We start from the raw sequence: 17,232 nt of genomic DNA on the forward strand, positions 1-17,232 counted from the left end.
TGTCCAGCTTTAGAGGACTTCCAGTTGGCAGCTGGCTGAAGTTTGCTCTCAAAACAGGCAACAAACCAGCCTCACATGGTCAGACTTTAGCAATTTTCTATGAAGTTCAGCAAGATGAGAGCGCCCCCAAGAGGAAGGAGGGTGTTAGCTCACATTTAGAGCTTTGGATTCATCAAGTGACATGTGATGATGCTTTTCTTTTTATTAGGAAAGTCATTTACCTTAATTAACTGCAGCTGTGTTTGATTTTCCATCATAAGAGAAGTCTGTTCTCTGGTTGTAAACTATAAACTAGTATTCATATCTTAAGTTAAAACTAGAATTATAACAATGCAAAATACTTAATTACAAGTAAAAGTCCTGTATTGAAATCTAAAACTATATTATAAGTATTATCAGCAAAATATATAGAGACGTTGGGGGAATATATAACAGACTATTGTTATATTATATCATTCAGGTATTACTGATGAATTGCTGTTTAAGCAACATTTTAATACATCTGGTCATTGCTGAGCTATTTTTACCTATTCTACACTGTTTTTTAAGACAATTACATTTTTATATAAAATCTTAAATCAGCTATGTCTACTTGCTGAGGACAAGCGTGTTAGAAATGTACAAAAAAACCTTATGTATATCGTTCTTTGTTATCCAAATAACCAACACAACACAGAACTGACAAAAGAGACAGACATGTAGTAAAACTTTTATTCATTTTTTTCCAAGTCAAAAAACAAACAGAACAAAGATACAGAGAATGAGATAATGAATCAATTTCTATACAGTGGCAATTTCAAGTCAAAACCCTTCCTTCGCCCAGACATGTGAACTCGTTCCTCAGTTTGAAACCCTGTCACGCCCTCGGACGCGCACGCATACACACATTCATACAACCCGGGAGTCCTGATGTTCTGAATTGACTGGACAGCACACAGTTAAGACAACAGGATTAGATGCAAGCATAGTGGACAAAATATCACAATGTCTGGGGCTTAGGTCCACTACAATATTTACTAAGTGCAATTTCCAAACCTGCTTTATCTCAAAAGGCCAGAAGATGCAGTCCTTTCAATTCGAGACCATCTTGGAAGCAATGTTTTCACAAAATCTGACAAATCATTTAAATATAACCTTAAAGATTACTGGTTGTATTTTTATCTCTTCAGGACTCCCAGTCAGAACCAATACGTCCCACCCCTCCCCATGATTCCCCTCATCACAGGTACATACACTGGTAGAAAAAAGAAACACTGATTTCAGAAATGAGGATCACTTGTGGATGAAGAGGGGAGAGGGGGGAGACCCAGCAAGTCCAATAAAATTCAGAAACCGCAATGAATGATCAAATGGAACGAGGAGGGAAAAGGAAAAAAATGTCTCCATTGTCATCAGGCGTACAGACGGTTCCCTAACACGGTCAAACTAGGTTGAGTCATGTGAGAAAGCACCCATATTCAAAAAGAAGATCACACTAATGTAGTGGGTAAGGTTTTTTTTAAATAGAGAGGCCCAATAGTGTTTTCTTTGGACAATCTCTGCTTAAATGAAAATAAACTGTTACACGCCGTTGTGAAGAAAAAAGCCAACAGGAGGAGGAAATGTTGCTCTCTGGCATCCCAAAAACATTGAACTGGGCACTGAACTTTTTTGCCCTTCTACCTTTTAACTTAAGCAGCCCGGTGACAGCATACATTTCATAGAACTGTAAGTGGAAAAGAGAAGTTGCCGCTGGGGCAAAAACTCCCGACTTTTGGGGAGAACGGGGGTGAAAATAAAAGCACTCCCCTCCGTCCTCTGCCCCTTCATCCACAGTATATGAACATGAGCCTCCTGCAAACATGTTTACAAAGTCACCAAAAGCAGAGAAAAGCCAAAAATTCTTAAATTTCCTCTATTCATATTCACACAGAATAGTTAACTTTCTTTCTTAAATAAATTGAATAGTCCAAATAAACCTGTGTACACGTCAGCTATCAGAAATGGGACGAAGATTAGCAAGAAGTGGGAGGGATTTGAAATTTTTTTAACCTAAAGCTTGATTAAAATGTATTAACATGTGCTACTCATGCAAACAATGACAAAAGCAGCAACGCCAAACTAGTATGCCTCGTCCTCGTTTGCCCCATTTCCTCCTAGAATCAAAATTAAAGACAGAATAATCATTCTATTATTTTTTTTTTTCATATAAATCTTTAAATTCCCAGTGTCACGGGAAGAATATTATGTGGAAAAGTGTTTTTTTTTTTTTTTCTTCTTCTGATGCACAAGTCTCCAAAATGGTAGAGGACAAGAGGATGCTGGTGGGTGTTTTCATGACATCTTTCAGGTTTTGTCTTTGGGGTGTGAAGGAGGAAGAGGGGAGGGCGATGGGTACATACACTTATGTAGTCAATGACGTTCAGAGTGATATATTTTTTTCCCCTGCAAGCCAGTTTCTCTCTCCTATCATGTATTTCTGCTGATCATCCAACTTTCTTTAGACAATCTAACAATTTTTATATATCAAACACCTAAAGCTCCATCTTTGATCCAGAAAATTTGAATCCAAAGCAGCAAAAGGTCTAACAAGATACACCTTGGTGAAATATGCAGTAAACAAAGTCTAACCCATACCTCCTTGATTTTCTTTAGAGCTTATGCTTTAGTGATGAGTTTAGAGTACAATCCACTTCTCAAAAGGCTTTTGGCAATATGTACGCTTTCCACAACTATACACCCAACATTAAGAGAATGAGAGAGAGACTGGATGCAGTACACTATAAAGTTAAAAAGGGACATTTTCTCCCTGTTGTGTTCACCACATCTTCCTCTCCTTTTAATTCCTTCTTGGGATTTGCAGTTTTGCTTCAACACCCCACGTGAAAATTAAAAAACTACTTCAAAAAGGCAGCCTTTTTTTTTCCTTCAGGCAAAGCAGTTGCCCTTTACCACAATTTCTTGTGGTAAAGGGGGCCCTCAGATGGTCAAGACTGGAGCATAACAGAGGTCCCCAAAGGAGAGATTTCTCCAAAGAAAAACAACCACAATTGGGACCCCTGTGGCTAGAAGCACCGCCACCTCCAGCTGGTTAAAGGTGCTGTCCTTCAGGTGTCCATCATGAGGTGACGGGGTGCCTTCAGCTCCCTCTCTTTCTTCTCCGTGACGCATCAGTTGTTCTCCTCGTCGCTGTCGTCGGGGCTGATGGCCGGGCTGTAGGTGGGTGAGGTGGGGCTGTATCCAGGGGAGGTGGGGCTGTATGTAGAGCCTTTAGGACTAGTTGGCGAGTACGTAGGAGACGTGGGTGAGTACTTGGGAGAAGTTGGGGAGTAAGTAGGGGAGGTGGGGGAGTATTTGGGGCTGGTGGGGGTATAGGTGGGGGAGGTGGGGGAGTAGGTAGGAGAGGTGGGGCTGTATTTTGGAGTCGTCGGGGAGTAGGTGGGAGAAGTCGGTGAGTACTTCGGCGATGTTGGGGAGTACTTTGGCGAGGTGGGGGAGTACTTGGGAGAAGTGGGAGTGTACTCCGGGGAGCTGGGGCTGTATGAGGGTGAAGTTGGGGTGTATTTGGGGGAGGTGGGGGAGTAGGAGGGGGAGCTGGGGCTGTAAGAGGGAGAGCTGGGTGTGTAGGTGGGCGACTGCGGGGTGTAACGCGGACTGGAGGGCGAGTAGGACGGAGAGGTGGGGGAGTAAGAAGGAGAGGTAGGGGAGTAATTGGGGCTTGTTGGTGTGTAGTTCGGGGAGGTTGGGGAGTAAGAGGGCGATGTAGGGGAGTAGGAAGGAGAAGTGGGGGAGTAACTGGGCGAGGTGGGAGTGTAGTTGGGTGATGTGGGGCTGTAGCTTGGGCTGGTTGGTGAGTAAGAAGGAGAGGTGGGGGAGTAGGACGGGGAGGTGGGGGAGTAAGATGGAGATGTGGGAGAATAAGAGGGGGAGGTTGGTGAGTAAGAAGGTGAGGTGGGCGAGTAGCTGGGTGACGTTGGGCTGTAGCTTGGCGACGTTGGGCTGTAGCTCGGTGAGGTGGGAGAGTAGGAGGGAGAAGTGGGAGAGTAGGATGGGGAGGTAGGGGAGTAGGAAGGAGATGTTGGGGAATAAGATGGAGATGTAGGTGAATAGGAGGGGGAGGTTGGGGAATAACTGGGCGAGGTGGGTGAGTAGGAAGGAGATGTCGGGCTGTAGTTGGGGCTGGTGGGGGAGTAGGAGGGAGAAGTAGGCGAGTAAGAGGGTGATGTTGGGGAGTAGCCGGGGCTCTGTGGGGTGTAGCCTCCAGGGGAGCGAGGCTCGTAGGCTGGGGAGGTGGGTGAGTAGTTGGGTGACATGGCTCCACCTAGAGAGGAAACAGGAACACTTTTAAGGATGGAGAAAGACTTCAGGAGTGCCTCAGGGAGCAATTCTTGGGCCACTGTTATTTCCCATTTATATAAATTATTCAAAATGTGTCAAATTCAGTTTCTTCCATAATTCTGCAGATGACAACCATGGCTACAACTAACAATTATCTTTGTTGTTGATTACTTTTCAATTAACCCTTTGGTTAACCCACAAGAATTTTCTTTATTGTCCAAACCTCACTCCAAAAGCCAAAGATATTTAATTTATTATAAGGTAATTTAAGGAACAGCAGCTAATTTTCACATTAGAGAAGCTTAAACCATCAAATTTTGGCATTTTTGCCTAATAGAATTTGCTAAATAAAACACTCACTTAGTCGGACTGTAATCTAATATTATTCTTTTCAAACATTTCACGAGTTGTAGTCAAGTTTTTATTTTATACTTACAAAACCAATTTTTTCATTTGTTTAAAAATGATTTTTCTGTAAGTCTTACAATTTAAAAAAAAAAAAGATTTGAATATCTGTTTAATTTTGTTTTTAAATGTCTTTTACATCATCTCCATACTGTATATTGTGGATATTGTTTTATATAATTTGGGTAATGGTACTAAATAAGCCATTCTTCCCCTCTCCCTGCACTCAGATTTTGTATCTTTTATATTCAATTTGTACAAAGAAAGACTGAAAAAGTAACATCACCTAAATTATTAGAACATTTTCAACAAACTGCAACTTAAAAGAAATATTTCTGCAGTGTCTAACCTGGAGATGGGATGTACGGGCTGGCAGGTCCTGGAGATCCTGGAGACCCAGGAGTGGGAGACCAGGCTGGGGAGTAGCCTGGAGAGAATCCACTTGCATCTGATGCTGCACTGGGAGAGAAACCAGCTGCTCCAGGGGTCATGCCGCTTCCTGGAGGAAAAATAACAAAAGGGGAAAAACTCAGTGAATGAAACCCAAAAAATAGAAGAGCCAAAGCAACCCGGGCATACACTCACCAACACTGGGGGACCAGGCACCGTAGGCCGGTGTTGCTCCTGTGTTCCACGGGGTCATTGCAGGCGACATACCACTCATGGGACTCGGCACTGTGCCAAAGAACATTCCAGTGGCTGCAAATAGGACGGACACAGGACATAAATATCACAAATCATCTTAAACTATATCTACTATAAAATCATTCCTGCATTGTATGTGGAAAAAAAAACGTTTCTCCACTTACGTCCAGCCACGCTGATGCCAGGTATGTTTGTAGGGATCTCCATGCCGTATTTACACTTTTCAGCATCCAACAGCAGGTCAAAGCATCCTGTGCCAGCTGGGGCGAGCTGGCCAAGCATGATGTTCTCCGACACACCCTTCATGGGGTCACTCTCTCCATGGGATGACGCCTCCATCAACACATCCACCTGGAGGAGGAAATCCAAGAAAGAGGAGAGCGGGAAAATGGACTCAAGTTATTAAATGACAACAAGGTTAAAGTAGTTTCTTCTGATGACTTAGGCTGTAATTTTTCAGTTAATTGATCATCCTCTCACCGTCTCCTCAAAGGAACACTTCATGAGCGGTCCTGTGTCTTGACGGTTGATGCCGTGACGTGTGATGGCCATCAAGTGACCGCGGCACGTCATGGTGTCACAAAGCAGAGCCAAGTGACGATAGTTCACATAGGAACCGTCAAAAGAGATGACATGGTACAACTCCCTCTCCAGAGCCTTTCTTACTGCCTCAATTCCCAAGACCTACATAAGAGAGTAGAAGAGAGAAAAAATGGCTTTATTACCACTGTAATTAAGTCTGCTGTATTTCTACTGTTGAGAAAAAACTATTTTTATGCTTTCGTACCGTGAAGATCTCCACAATGTCGTTGGAGGTGGTCCTAACGGGATCTACGTCCTTCTCGCTGAGGACCCTCATGAGGCTCACTCCGTCCGTCTCAAGGATCCACTCCTGCAGGGCCTTGAACTCGCCGTCCTCTGTGATGATGATCTTCTTCTTATTGTCAGTCTGGGGCAAGTGCATGTACACCTGGAGAAGAAAAGTGTGACCTTTGACTTATTGCCACAGGCAGGTATATGCTTTTGTTACTGAAGACAAGTCTGTATGAGATCAGCAACAACCCCACAGCAGAAACCTACAGTGGGTGTATCCTATTACGTGTGTGTGTCTGTGTCTGTGTGTGTGTTCAATTGGTTACCTTGCTGATCTGCTCAATGCCTTGAAGGGTCATGTCTGTCAGCATGTTGGACTCGATGCACCTCAAGAACACATCGTCATCCATTTTGTCCACCACCTCCTCATCCTAGAAAACGACAGCAGTCATTCATGACTAATACTGAAACAGACCAAAGTGTGTTTATCCTTAAAGAATATAATACTATCGCTCACCTCTTGGAACTTGTTCTCATCGCTGTTCATGATTCTGATTCGCAGGACGAGCTTCTCAGCATTGTCGTCATTGAAAATACAGTTCAGGTCATCTCCAAAACCTTTCAGAAAAACAAAAGTGTCATTAGGGGGAAACCGCCTTATTTCTTTTAAAGCATTGAATCAGAATGTGTGCACACAACCCACCTGCGTTGATCTTCTCTGCGATTTGCTCCATAGTCAGCTTGCGATCAGTCATGTGCTTGCGGTCGAGCTCGATGCGCAGCAGCCATGGTGAAATGCGCGTCACGTCGAAGTCGGGCATCTCATAGTAGACGTTCACCCATTCCTGGTCCTCGGCCACCACCGTGTTTTGGGGGTTTGGATCGTAGTAGATGGCGGTGTTGGCAGTCACCTGTGTACAAAAGATTATTATTTAGTCACCACTTTCAAAATATGGACAACATTATTTTGCTTATATGACATTATTGGATATGGGAGGAACACTCCAATCACTTTCTTTCGCTCACCTTTCGCAGTGTAGTGTGCTCGAGTCGACAGAGGATGTCCTTGGCCCTTTCAGCATCACGTGCCGCCTGACCCAGCAGGAAAACAGTCAGCGAGGGTGTTTTGGGCCTCTTGGAGATGTTGATCAACTCCTTTAGACGAGGCACACCGAGTGTTACGTTCTTGGCTGACACACCAGCGTAGTGGAAAGTGTTCAGGGTCATCTGGGTGGCCGGCTCTCCCAGCGACTGAGCAGCCAGAGCGCCAACCATTTCACCTGGGTGGGCCTGGGGACGGAGGAAAACAGGGTTTATTTAAAAAAAAATATCTTCAAAGTTCAATGTTTAAGAAGAAATCAGACAGCTCTTAAACTAAACAACAATGTGCTAAACATACAATGGACTGGTTGAATTTGGTCTCAATCTCTCCCAGCAGCCAGTCAAACGCCTCAGTGGAGAGACGGAACTCCTCGGTCATGCGTTTGGAGCAGAGCGTGGAGCGAAGGTGGATGTTGAAGAGCAGCGTTGCGTTCTGCTGGGCCTGTCTGCTCAGCGGGTCCTCACCATTCACAATCACCAGCTTCTTACTCAGATCCTGAACACCTGGGCATCCAAACAAACACAGACTGAGATTTATGCAAACATCTTTGTTTAACTAGGCTTACGGGTGTACTTATGTATTGTACAAAAGAAACATAACACAGATTTGTGTGTTTTGTGAGACAAGCCGTACAGTGGGGAAAGAGCATATCGTATATTACAATGTCAATATAGTATAAAAATTGGATCCTCGATACCATGAGGCTGTAAGCCTCTCTAGCAAAGAGAGACTAGGACTTTAAACTGTTCTACTTATTATGTAATGGAGGGATTCGCCAGGTGGCTTTAAATGGCTTTAGGGAGCTCCTGAGGCCAGGCCACAACCTCCTACTTCTAATTCTACAGCCGGTGCTTCTTCCACAGGGTTCACAAAATCCTGTAACTAAATATATACTGAAGATATAATGTCTGACTGGCAACTTGGCTGTATGAGTTTACGCCTAACTTTACAAAGTGAGAACAAACAATGATTTATTGTCCTTTTGGTTAATTGGGTTTGTTATTTCTGAGCTTACCGTCGACCACCCTTAGAGGATTCAGGTCTGTTGGGGTTCGAATGTTGATGCGGAAGATCTTCTGAGCGTTCCAGATCATTCTGGCCAGGTTGCAGGGCAGCACCACCTGCAGGCAAGGAGAAACATATGAGTATATAATATACATATGATTTCACGTGGCAGACTTAGAGACTGCTGAAGAGTAGAGGTGTGTCAACAAATAAACCCACCTTGCTGTCCCCAGTGGGGAAAATAGCTCGGAGGACCTCCCTGTCCTCCTTCATCTTCTCAAACTCCCTCTCCAAGGCACTCTGCACATGGGCATTGGTCAGCACGTCCTTTACTACGTCTTCCTGCAGCATCCGCCTCAGGGCTCGCTCATTGGTACAATCAAACTTAAACCTAGACAGATCAGACAAGAGTTAAGCCACTGATTATAGGCCATTAATTAATATTAACAATATTATGAATGTAGCTGTGTAAAGCAGTAATACCTCCCTTCCAGTTATCATGAATAAAACAAGGTACTGTACTCTCGGGCTATAAAGGTGTGTGACTTACTTCTTTTCAAAGGCTTTGTGTGACGGTTTGAGCGTTGCCACGTTTTGGAACTCGACGTTCTCTCCTGCCAGGCCGTCCTCGCCGTAACGCAGCTGAACCACCTGGTTGATGGAGTTACGCACCGTACCATCGTACTTCACCATCACCGACTCCATGGATTTGATCAGACGACGCTGGATGTAACCTGGTGGGATGGAACACATTTACAAAGTTAGAAAACCAAAGCTTTTAGTCCTGAGTCTAGTATTTACTACTTAAAAATGGCTACTTAAAGCACATCATTGTATGGTATTTATAGCCATTCTCTCACGCAGCTGCATGGACTTACCAGTCTCAGCAGTCTTGACGGCTGTGTCGATCAGACCCTCTCTGCCTCCCATGGCGTGGAAGAAGAACTCTGTTGGCGTCAGGCCAGCCAGGTACGAGTTCTCCACAAAGCCTCTACTCTCAGGACCGTAATCATCCTTAATGAAGTGAGGCAACGTGCGGTGTTTGAAGCCGAAGGGGATTCGTTTACCCTCAACGTTCTGCTGCCCCACCACAGCGATAACCTGGATAGGAGAAGCGGTAAAGAGACGTGAGCATTAAAGATGATATGAATCAAACCTATTGTTCATCTACTGTACGGTAATGATACTTAGACTCTTTTACCTGTGAGATGTTAATCTTTGAGCCCTTAGAACCAGCCACCACCATGGACTTGAAGTTGTTGTACTCGGACAGAGACTTCTGGGCTGACGATCCCGTTTTGTCACGAGCGTCGTTGAGGATACGATTCACCTGGTTCTCAAAGGTCTGCCTCAGTGTGTTACCGGGGGTCGGCTCCAGCTCGTTGTTGTGGGCTTTCTCGATGACCTGGCAGAGGAAAAGTGTAACGTTTCTATGTGCAATTTCAGCTGAAAAAAGAAACAGACTAAATTTGAGTTTTTAGATGCTGTTGAGTACACAAATACTCCATCCTTACTTCTATCACATCCTGTTTGGCTTTTTTGATGGTATTCTGAATGTCAAGGTAGGTCTTGGCATCAGCAATGGAGTCACCAATACCAATGGAATGACCTGAAGGAAACATCAAAAAGTAAACTCAAAATCATTAAATATCCATGTTGAAAAAATATAATTTGTTTCATCATTCAATACAACTACAATACAGTAATAAAGGTACGTGTGCTTTACTGTTCTCTTACCCTCGATGAGCAGCCAGTTGTTGACCACAGTCTGAATGTTGGAGTAGAAGAGTCGGGTGATGTCGTGGCCCATCTCCAGGTAGGAGATGTGGACGAGGGAGCCGGCGGACGTTCCCAGAGATTTCTTACACAGGATGCCCATGATCAACTCCCCGTTCTCCACTATGACCTATGTGAATGAGTGACATGCGGAGTCAATCGTATTGTCGTTCATTTTAATTCTTTAATTTAAACATAATTAACGAGAGGTGTTGTACCTTGGTGTCTCCTGGTGAGATGTGTTTGTAAGGACCGCTGTCCTCATCGTCAGGATGAGTGCTGTGTGTGCGGATCACATTAATGTGACCAGGAATGATTAAGCTGAAGATCTGCTTGCCCGTCCACAGAGGGCGGGGCTTGAGGATGGCCGGCTGAGGCACTTTCCCGTCCCAGGTAGAGAGGAACATGAGGAGGTTCATCACTTCACCCTGTGGTGGAGAAACGGTGTGTTAAGACCCTTTCAGACCAGAAAAAGCAGCTGCTGGTGACCCCGTGACAATCTCTTTACCCTCTCTAAGAAGACGTCTCTTTTGGTGAATTTGCGGACGGCTGTGAGCGTGTCCTGCACGATACCCATGACGGGCCTGTTGGACTGGGGTGTCACGATCATACGGGGCACCATGGCCAGCTCCTGAATCTCTGCCCTCGTCTCAAGGGACTGAGGCAGGTGGAGGTTCATTTCATCCCCGTCAAAGTCAGCGTTGTATGGGGTGGTGACACTGGAGGGAGATATGAGGATGGGATGTTAGAACTGCTACACCACATGGAGAACGCTCATTTCAGTCAGGGAAAATGTAACAGCGACAGGTATTTGCATCAAGAGCAAATTCATACAGGCCAAAAATCATCAATGCATAATTATTTAATAAATTATTTTCTATGAGTACAAACACATTTATAAGAGCCAGAGAGGTGGGCTCTTCATTTGGTACCTGAGGTTGAGTCGAAATGTAGACCAGGGCAGAATCCGGACTCTGTGCCCCATCATGGACATTTTATGTAGTGTAGGTTGTCGGTTGAAGATGACGATGTCACCGTCACACATGTGTCTTTCCACCTAAACAGAGAAAGGGTTCAGTTTTAGTCATGATAAAAATATACTATAAATCATCTAATAAAAGATAATCTTTAAACATATAGTTGGCTTTAATCTAACCTTGTAGCCAATCTGCAGATGAAGGTCACTTGGTTTGGGGTGAAATCGCAGGTCAATTCTGTCTCCGTTATCACGGATGATGTACTTGGCTCCTGGGTACTGACTGTTGCCTCTTCGCACCAGCTCTTGTAATCTAGGAGGGTCACAAGAATGAATTAGCTGACAATACATTTAATAGACATTTTCAAATACAGGTTTTTAAACATCCCATCAACTTTAATCAGCTAACTTCTCTACAGTACCTGTCAATATTAAAGGGTGTGACAATTTCTGGGAAGGTCATATTGGCGGCGATGGATCGCGGTACGCCCACTTGGTCGATTTGCAGGTTGGGGTCTGGGGTGATGACAGTTCGGGCGGAGAAGTCCACACGTTTGCCCATGAGGTTACCTCGAACTCGACCCTCTTTCCCCTTTAGACGCTGTTTTATGGATTTAAGAGGACGGCCAGACTTTTGCATTGCCTGTGAAAGGAAACAATTGTAATTTTGAGCACAAGAAAAATATTTGTCCAAAACTGTGAGAGCAACAGAGACTCACATTTTGTCTATTTTAAACAGTGTTACATTGAATCAAGTGAAGGGCAGAACTCTAACTATATATTTAAAAGGCATCTGGGAAGTGTATACATACCCTTGGCAGGCCTGGCAACTCGTTGTCCACCATAGTAGCTACATGAAACTGAAGCAGTTTCACATCCTCGGCAATGACGTGAGCTGCCGCACCACTCTGCTCGTTTCTTCTCAGCTGGTTGTTGATTTTGACAATGTCGGCCAGCTTGTGGGTCAAGTCATCCTTTAAAACAGAAGTTTGAGGATATGTTGTTATCATTGTCACATATATCTAATTGTTTACACAACTTAAAAACACGCAAAAACAAAATATGCACACTAAGAATCCAACTTAACATTCAGTCTGGGATCATATTACTCTACCTGGTTGCGAGCAGAGCCCTGCATGACTACAGCAGGCCTGACAGCCAGTGGAGGCACAGGCAACACAGTTACGATCATCCACTCCGGTCGAGCAAACTTGGGGTCCATGCCCAAAATGACGTCCTCTTCATCCGAGATGCGCTTGAAGATCTCGTGCACACGCTCGGGACTCAGCAGGATTTTCTTCTCTTGCGAATCCTCGTTGACATGCTTCCACTCGGCATACAGCTCCAAGCCAGAGCGTCTGATACGCGGCTGGTAGCGCCCACAACCTCCGTGGCCCTGCATAAGTCACACAGTGGGAGTGAAGGGAAGGGTGTGAGAAAACAAATAAGTTGAGCAGTGCCGTGAATGTTGAGATCTGAAACACACATTAGCTATGACAAAAAGACACATACCTTCTCCTTGGTGATGTCCTCCTCGGTCTCCTGCTGCTCCATTCCAAATTTGTTGTCCATCTCCTCTCCTCCTTCACAGATGTTTTTTCCTTTGCACAGCTCGTACACGTGTGTCAAACGCTTCCTGGGCTGTCCTTTGGATTTCACCAGGATGTCTTTGATCTTCGGATTGTTCTAAAAAGAAAACAGCAATGAGAGAAAGTTAAACATCAAAATTACCAAAGCTATGAATGAGACTGAAAATGCACTTTTATGGTCAAATATTTATCATTGTGTACTGTAATACGCGGAGTATACTTACTGAATCCACTAATAGCTTAGAGCAAAAAAAGCAAACGCATCGGAGAACCTTCATGATCTTTGTTACGAAGCCGACATGGAAAACTGGCTTTGCCAGTTCTATGTGGCCGAAGTGACCAGGACACTCTGTCATGTTGCCTGAGGAGACAAACCATGCATTATAAAATCATCATCAGATATGGACAGCACTCAACTGATCAATAATATATTTTAGCATGAAATGCGAACATGACCCTGTACCTGCACATGTCTGACATCTCCCAGTTCGTTCTATGACCCCTTGTCTTGGGTCCATAAGGCCACCGAGTTTAGGACGTCCTCCCTCTGTTGTTTCGGGGTATTTGATCCCCCCTTCTGTAACGGACATCCGTTTCTGGGGAGAAAGAAATCATGTGTATAAGTTGATGCTACAATAACAAGCAGTTGATCTACCATCAGCGCCAGAATATTAATATTAATAAGTATCAATAACTCTGCAGATATATCAGCCATAAATATTTATTTTTCCATATTTAGTACTCATACACATTAGTTAGGAAATTTAAATGTATATAAACCACCATCCACTATTTAGTATTAAAGGAAATTACTTCAGTGAACAGAAAGTCTAACGATTGTTCTGTAAACAATAAAATAAAACATTATGCTCCATTACATAAAGATAATCTACTATTAATTCTTATACAAACAAAACACCGAATCCTGTGTTAAAGAAAACATGCATATCTGACTTTGTTGAAGTACCCTTTTATTCATTTATTGAGTGAGAAAGCAGACCAATGCGTACAATGCGACCAGTGGTAAAACAAAACAAGCGTTGTCCATAACCAAGAGCTATAAAAATAACAAAAAATCTTACTTACTGGTGGGCCTATAAGGTACATTGCATGAATAAAAAGGGGGTTTAATTGATGTGATAGCGTGGATCCTTTCTGATAATGTAGTGCTTAAAGTTTTTCAAACTTCCTGCTACATGCTAGTTAGCACAAGCTCCACCAGCCTGACACAGCTAGCTAGGCTAGGCTAACAGCGAGCATCTTCCGCTGTAAACAGAACCGTGTCTTTGCCACATTATGTTAAACTACAAGATACGACAAGAAACTGCAAGAGTGATGTGTGATGTGTCGGAAAATTAATATAAATACCCCCACTCCCCCAAAAAGAAAACCTACAAGCTCATCTGGGCTGATGATGCCGAATTGAACTCTCTTGATCGTGCGCAATGGGCATGCGCTGTCGCCGGAGGGCGGTCCGTGCATCCTGTCTATTCAAAGAGACGCGTCCTTCCTCGGCACGCCGCTTTGTGAGCAGGAACAGCCTTTAAATAGTCACCACGACTCTGGTCAGGCCGCCAACGGTGACCGGAAAGTCTCCGAAGGCGATATCCCAGGAACCTCTGCTGTCGGTTGCCTTTATACCCGAGTTATTTGTGTTTTGGTCCTAAGTAAGATGGCTACCGACTGTTCCCTTCCCTTTTTCTGATCTACCCTCTGGAGCGCTCTAAGCGCTTCTGAGCATGAAGCTGTGCAACGCTTGTTTATATAGACTGACTGTATGCTACGGGGTTGCCCACTCAAGAATACAGGGACTGACTATTCGGAAGGTGGGACATGGATCTCTGTAGTAAAACGCTCATTGGCCATTCAAGACAGTCATATGAATAATTAATTTCATCACACGCACAGCCAATCACAGAGCACGTTTATTTTTTCAACCAATCAACACTGGAGGCGGGCGTTGATTTTATCTGAACTCATCCTGATTGGCTTTATTAAAACACAGAAGGCGGCGCGGCGTCCGTTTTGCATGTGAAATATGAATATTCAACTAAAATCCTCTCGATTCGTCCGCGTTGTTGTTAATATTGAGCAGCAGGACGGAGAGGACCAATCGGTAGGAACAAATGAACCTTCTTAGAATAATTTCAACAAAACCCGCCCTTCTTCCGATATTTGCCGAATGTGTCCGATGTGAATTTCTTCCCTCTGAGCAAAAATAAAAAAAATCTCTGTTGTCCCGTTCGTCTCGCTGTAGATCAGCCTGGGCTCTAAGAAAAGAGGCTCAGGGCTGAGGCCTGTTCAGACCTTTCATTAAACAGGGGGAAACTGTCGAAATACATTATATTTTTAATCTGGAAACACTGTATAATGGATTATTTTCGACCTATTTTAGAAACACAATGACTTGTTGGTTTTTTCGTCCTCTGTGTTTTTGGATCTCCGGGACTCTGTCGGCAGCCTCGGACTCGCCTGTGAGTGATGGCCGGATTCCCCGCACGCCCTTCCAGGAAAGTCCGGGGGAAGCCTCGGGTGTAAATTTAACGTTTCTTTTTCACCGGTTTTGGATTATTTCTACGCAGACGTGTTAAATGTGTGATTAATATCTCGTTACATTGTTCAGTTGTGCTTCGGTTGTTAAGATTTGTGTTAAAATATGAGACATTGTTGTAGGCCTCGGCTCGAAAGCTGTTGGTTTTGGCGGTTAACTAACGTCAGTTCGCTGCGTTTGTGTTTTAAAACCGCTCAAAAACTCTTTATTATTATATAAAAGTGTGATTATTTACAAGTGATTTAACAGCCAGTGGATTATATATTTAAATACCAGCGTTCACATTTTGCTTTCTTGGCTTTAGAGGAGATGGTTAGCTTTAACGTAGGACTGCTCTGTCGTTAACGACGGTGTGCTAGCTGCTAGCCGCTAGCCTGTGTTGTTTTATTTAATATTGTGTACAGATGTTGAAGCTCCGGTGGCAACATTAAACCTGTTCTGCTCAGACGTCTTGTATGCGGGTAAAGCAACTCAACCCGACGGTTTAACGCTAGCCTCTCGGAGCGAAAATCACTGATATTAAAGGCTGTTACAGGTAGCATAGCCGGACGCCATTAGCGCCCAACATGGCGGTGTTTGCTTCTTGTTGTGAGGGAGAAAGATGGAGGCTTCTTGTTGGCTAACTTGATCTGCCACATAGCTGCGTATTCTCTCTCTCTCCCTCCCCCCCACCACCCCCTCTCAAAGAAAATAAAAATAAAAAATACTAGCGAGCTCCGGGACGAAGTAGGGAACCGCTGTGTGAATGTTTTATCTCAGTAAATTTAATGTGATCGGATGAAACGGATCGAAACTGATCGGAAGTTTGTTAGCTTGTATTTCAACAGTCCGGACTCTTGTCGGTGGCGAAGTTGAAGCCATCTTGCTAGCTAACTACGTCCATAATAGTCTGTAGTCGATGTTTTTACAGCTGGTTTTACCGTGATTGTGACTACTCTTTTTACTCAATCTGTTTAAATACTTAAAGTTTAGGTGTTTGTAGTTTAAGTAATAATCTCGTCTTCAGGGAGGGGGGCTAGGAAATACCATTAGCTTGTTACACAATAGATTTTCCGGTTAGCTCTCGTTAGTTGTACCCAAGGGACGAGAACAAATAACATTTGGTTGGTGTTAATCTAAATGTCCAAAGGCAGAACGGTACACTGTGTTAATGTATGGTCCTCTGAGAGCTGTAAGTCTCCATCGCTTCATTCAAGCAGTCTTGAGGTATTTGGGTACAAGGTGGTGAATTATGTTTCTGTTGATCCTTTTGTGCATCTTGTCTTTCAAAGAAGTGGAAGTAAAAGCTAAACTGTGGTTGAACCAGTTCTCAATGTCTCACTGCTGTGATTACATAATATCAATTTGATGTGTTTATTACATGCGATGACTATGTAACAGTGCTCCAAACATCTCGTCATATTGTTGGAATTTGTACTGCCTTTTGTTTAAATAAAGACACTGAACTAAAACACGGTGGACTGTGGGGTTGTTTTTATTTTCTGGCAATTTCATTTTAATGTTTTAAAGTCACGTCCAAACATTACATTCATGTTAAGTGGGACAGCTTGGTGTTTATGTGCTGCCACCAGCATGAACATGCCCCTTTGCCATCATCTCTTTTTGGTAGGTCCAGCAGAGGAAGGCTTCATTCAAGTCCAGGAGCAAGGATGTATGCCACATCTGCAGTATCCTTTATGGAGTTAAACCATGTTCCTGTTTTATTTAAGTACCGCACACTGAAGGAAATGTGTGAATGCCAGGTTTGAATCGAAGAATGTGACAGTACATCACTTTGTTCACCATGTGCCATGCAATACCATGACTATACAAAGGATTCATTATTGACCAGCTGGCTCCCTCCTCTGGCTCATATTGAGAATGATCAGCGTTGCATTGCACAACCACATTTTCAATGCGGAAGTCCCACAAGGCTATCAAAGGTGCTCCCTCTGCTGCGCCAATGAGGTTAGTGCATAGAGGCCTGTTGGTGTCTCCTCTGCTTGGTGGGAATTCATCCAAATGTTTTGAGTAGTTGTAAAGGCTGATAGGTGCAACATTGTTCTTAAAGCAT

At 43.8% G+C, this 17,232-nt stretch overlaps 1 protein-coding gene across 1 annotated transcript; it reads right to left on the reverse strand.

Moving 5' to 3' along the window:
• Positions 1-697: 697 nt before the first annotated feature.
• On the reverse strand, positions 698-14,373 carry polr2a (RNA polymerase II subunit A). The gene is made up of 29 exons (XM_051429061.1): positions 14,024-14,373; positions 13,092-13,224; positions 12,853-12,989; positions 12,552-12,725; positions 12,154-12,435; positions 11,852-12,013; positions 11,462-11,682; positions 11,220-11,352; positions 10,996-11,120; positions 10,572-10,782; positions 10,282-10,491; positions 10,025-10,193; positions 9,802-9,896; positions 9,489-9,692; positions 9,166-9,388; positions 8,838-9,021; positions 8,507-8,678; positions 8,298-8,403; positions 7,580-7,785; positions 7,207-7,470; positions 6,884-7,091; positions 6,698-6,798; positions 6,507-6,611; positions 6,155-6,337; positions 5,848-6,051; positions 5,532-5,718; positions 5,308-5,421; positions 5,072-5,221; positions 698-4,300 (listed from the first exon to the last, which is right to left on the reverse strand). Exons 1-29 carry the CDS (start codon positions 14,108-14,110, stop codon positions 3,150-3,152), a joined length of 5,901 nt encoding a protein of 1,966 aa, XP_051285021.1. The 5' UTR covers positions 14,111-14,373; the 3' UTR covers positions 698-3,149.
• Between the last annotated feature and the right edge of the window lie 2,859 nt (positions 14,374-17,232).

Source organism: Dicentrarchus labrax, unplaced genomic scaffold, assembly GCF_905237075.1.
Source record: "Dicentrarchus labrax unplaced genomic scaffold, dlabrax2021, whole genome shotgun sequence".
NCBI classification, from domain to species: Eukaryota; Metazoa; Chordata; class Actinopteri; family Moronidae; genus Dicentrarchus; species Dicentrarchus labrax.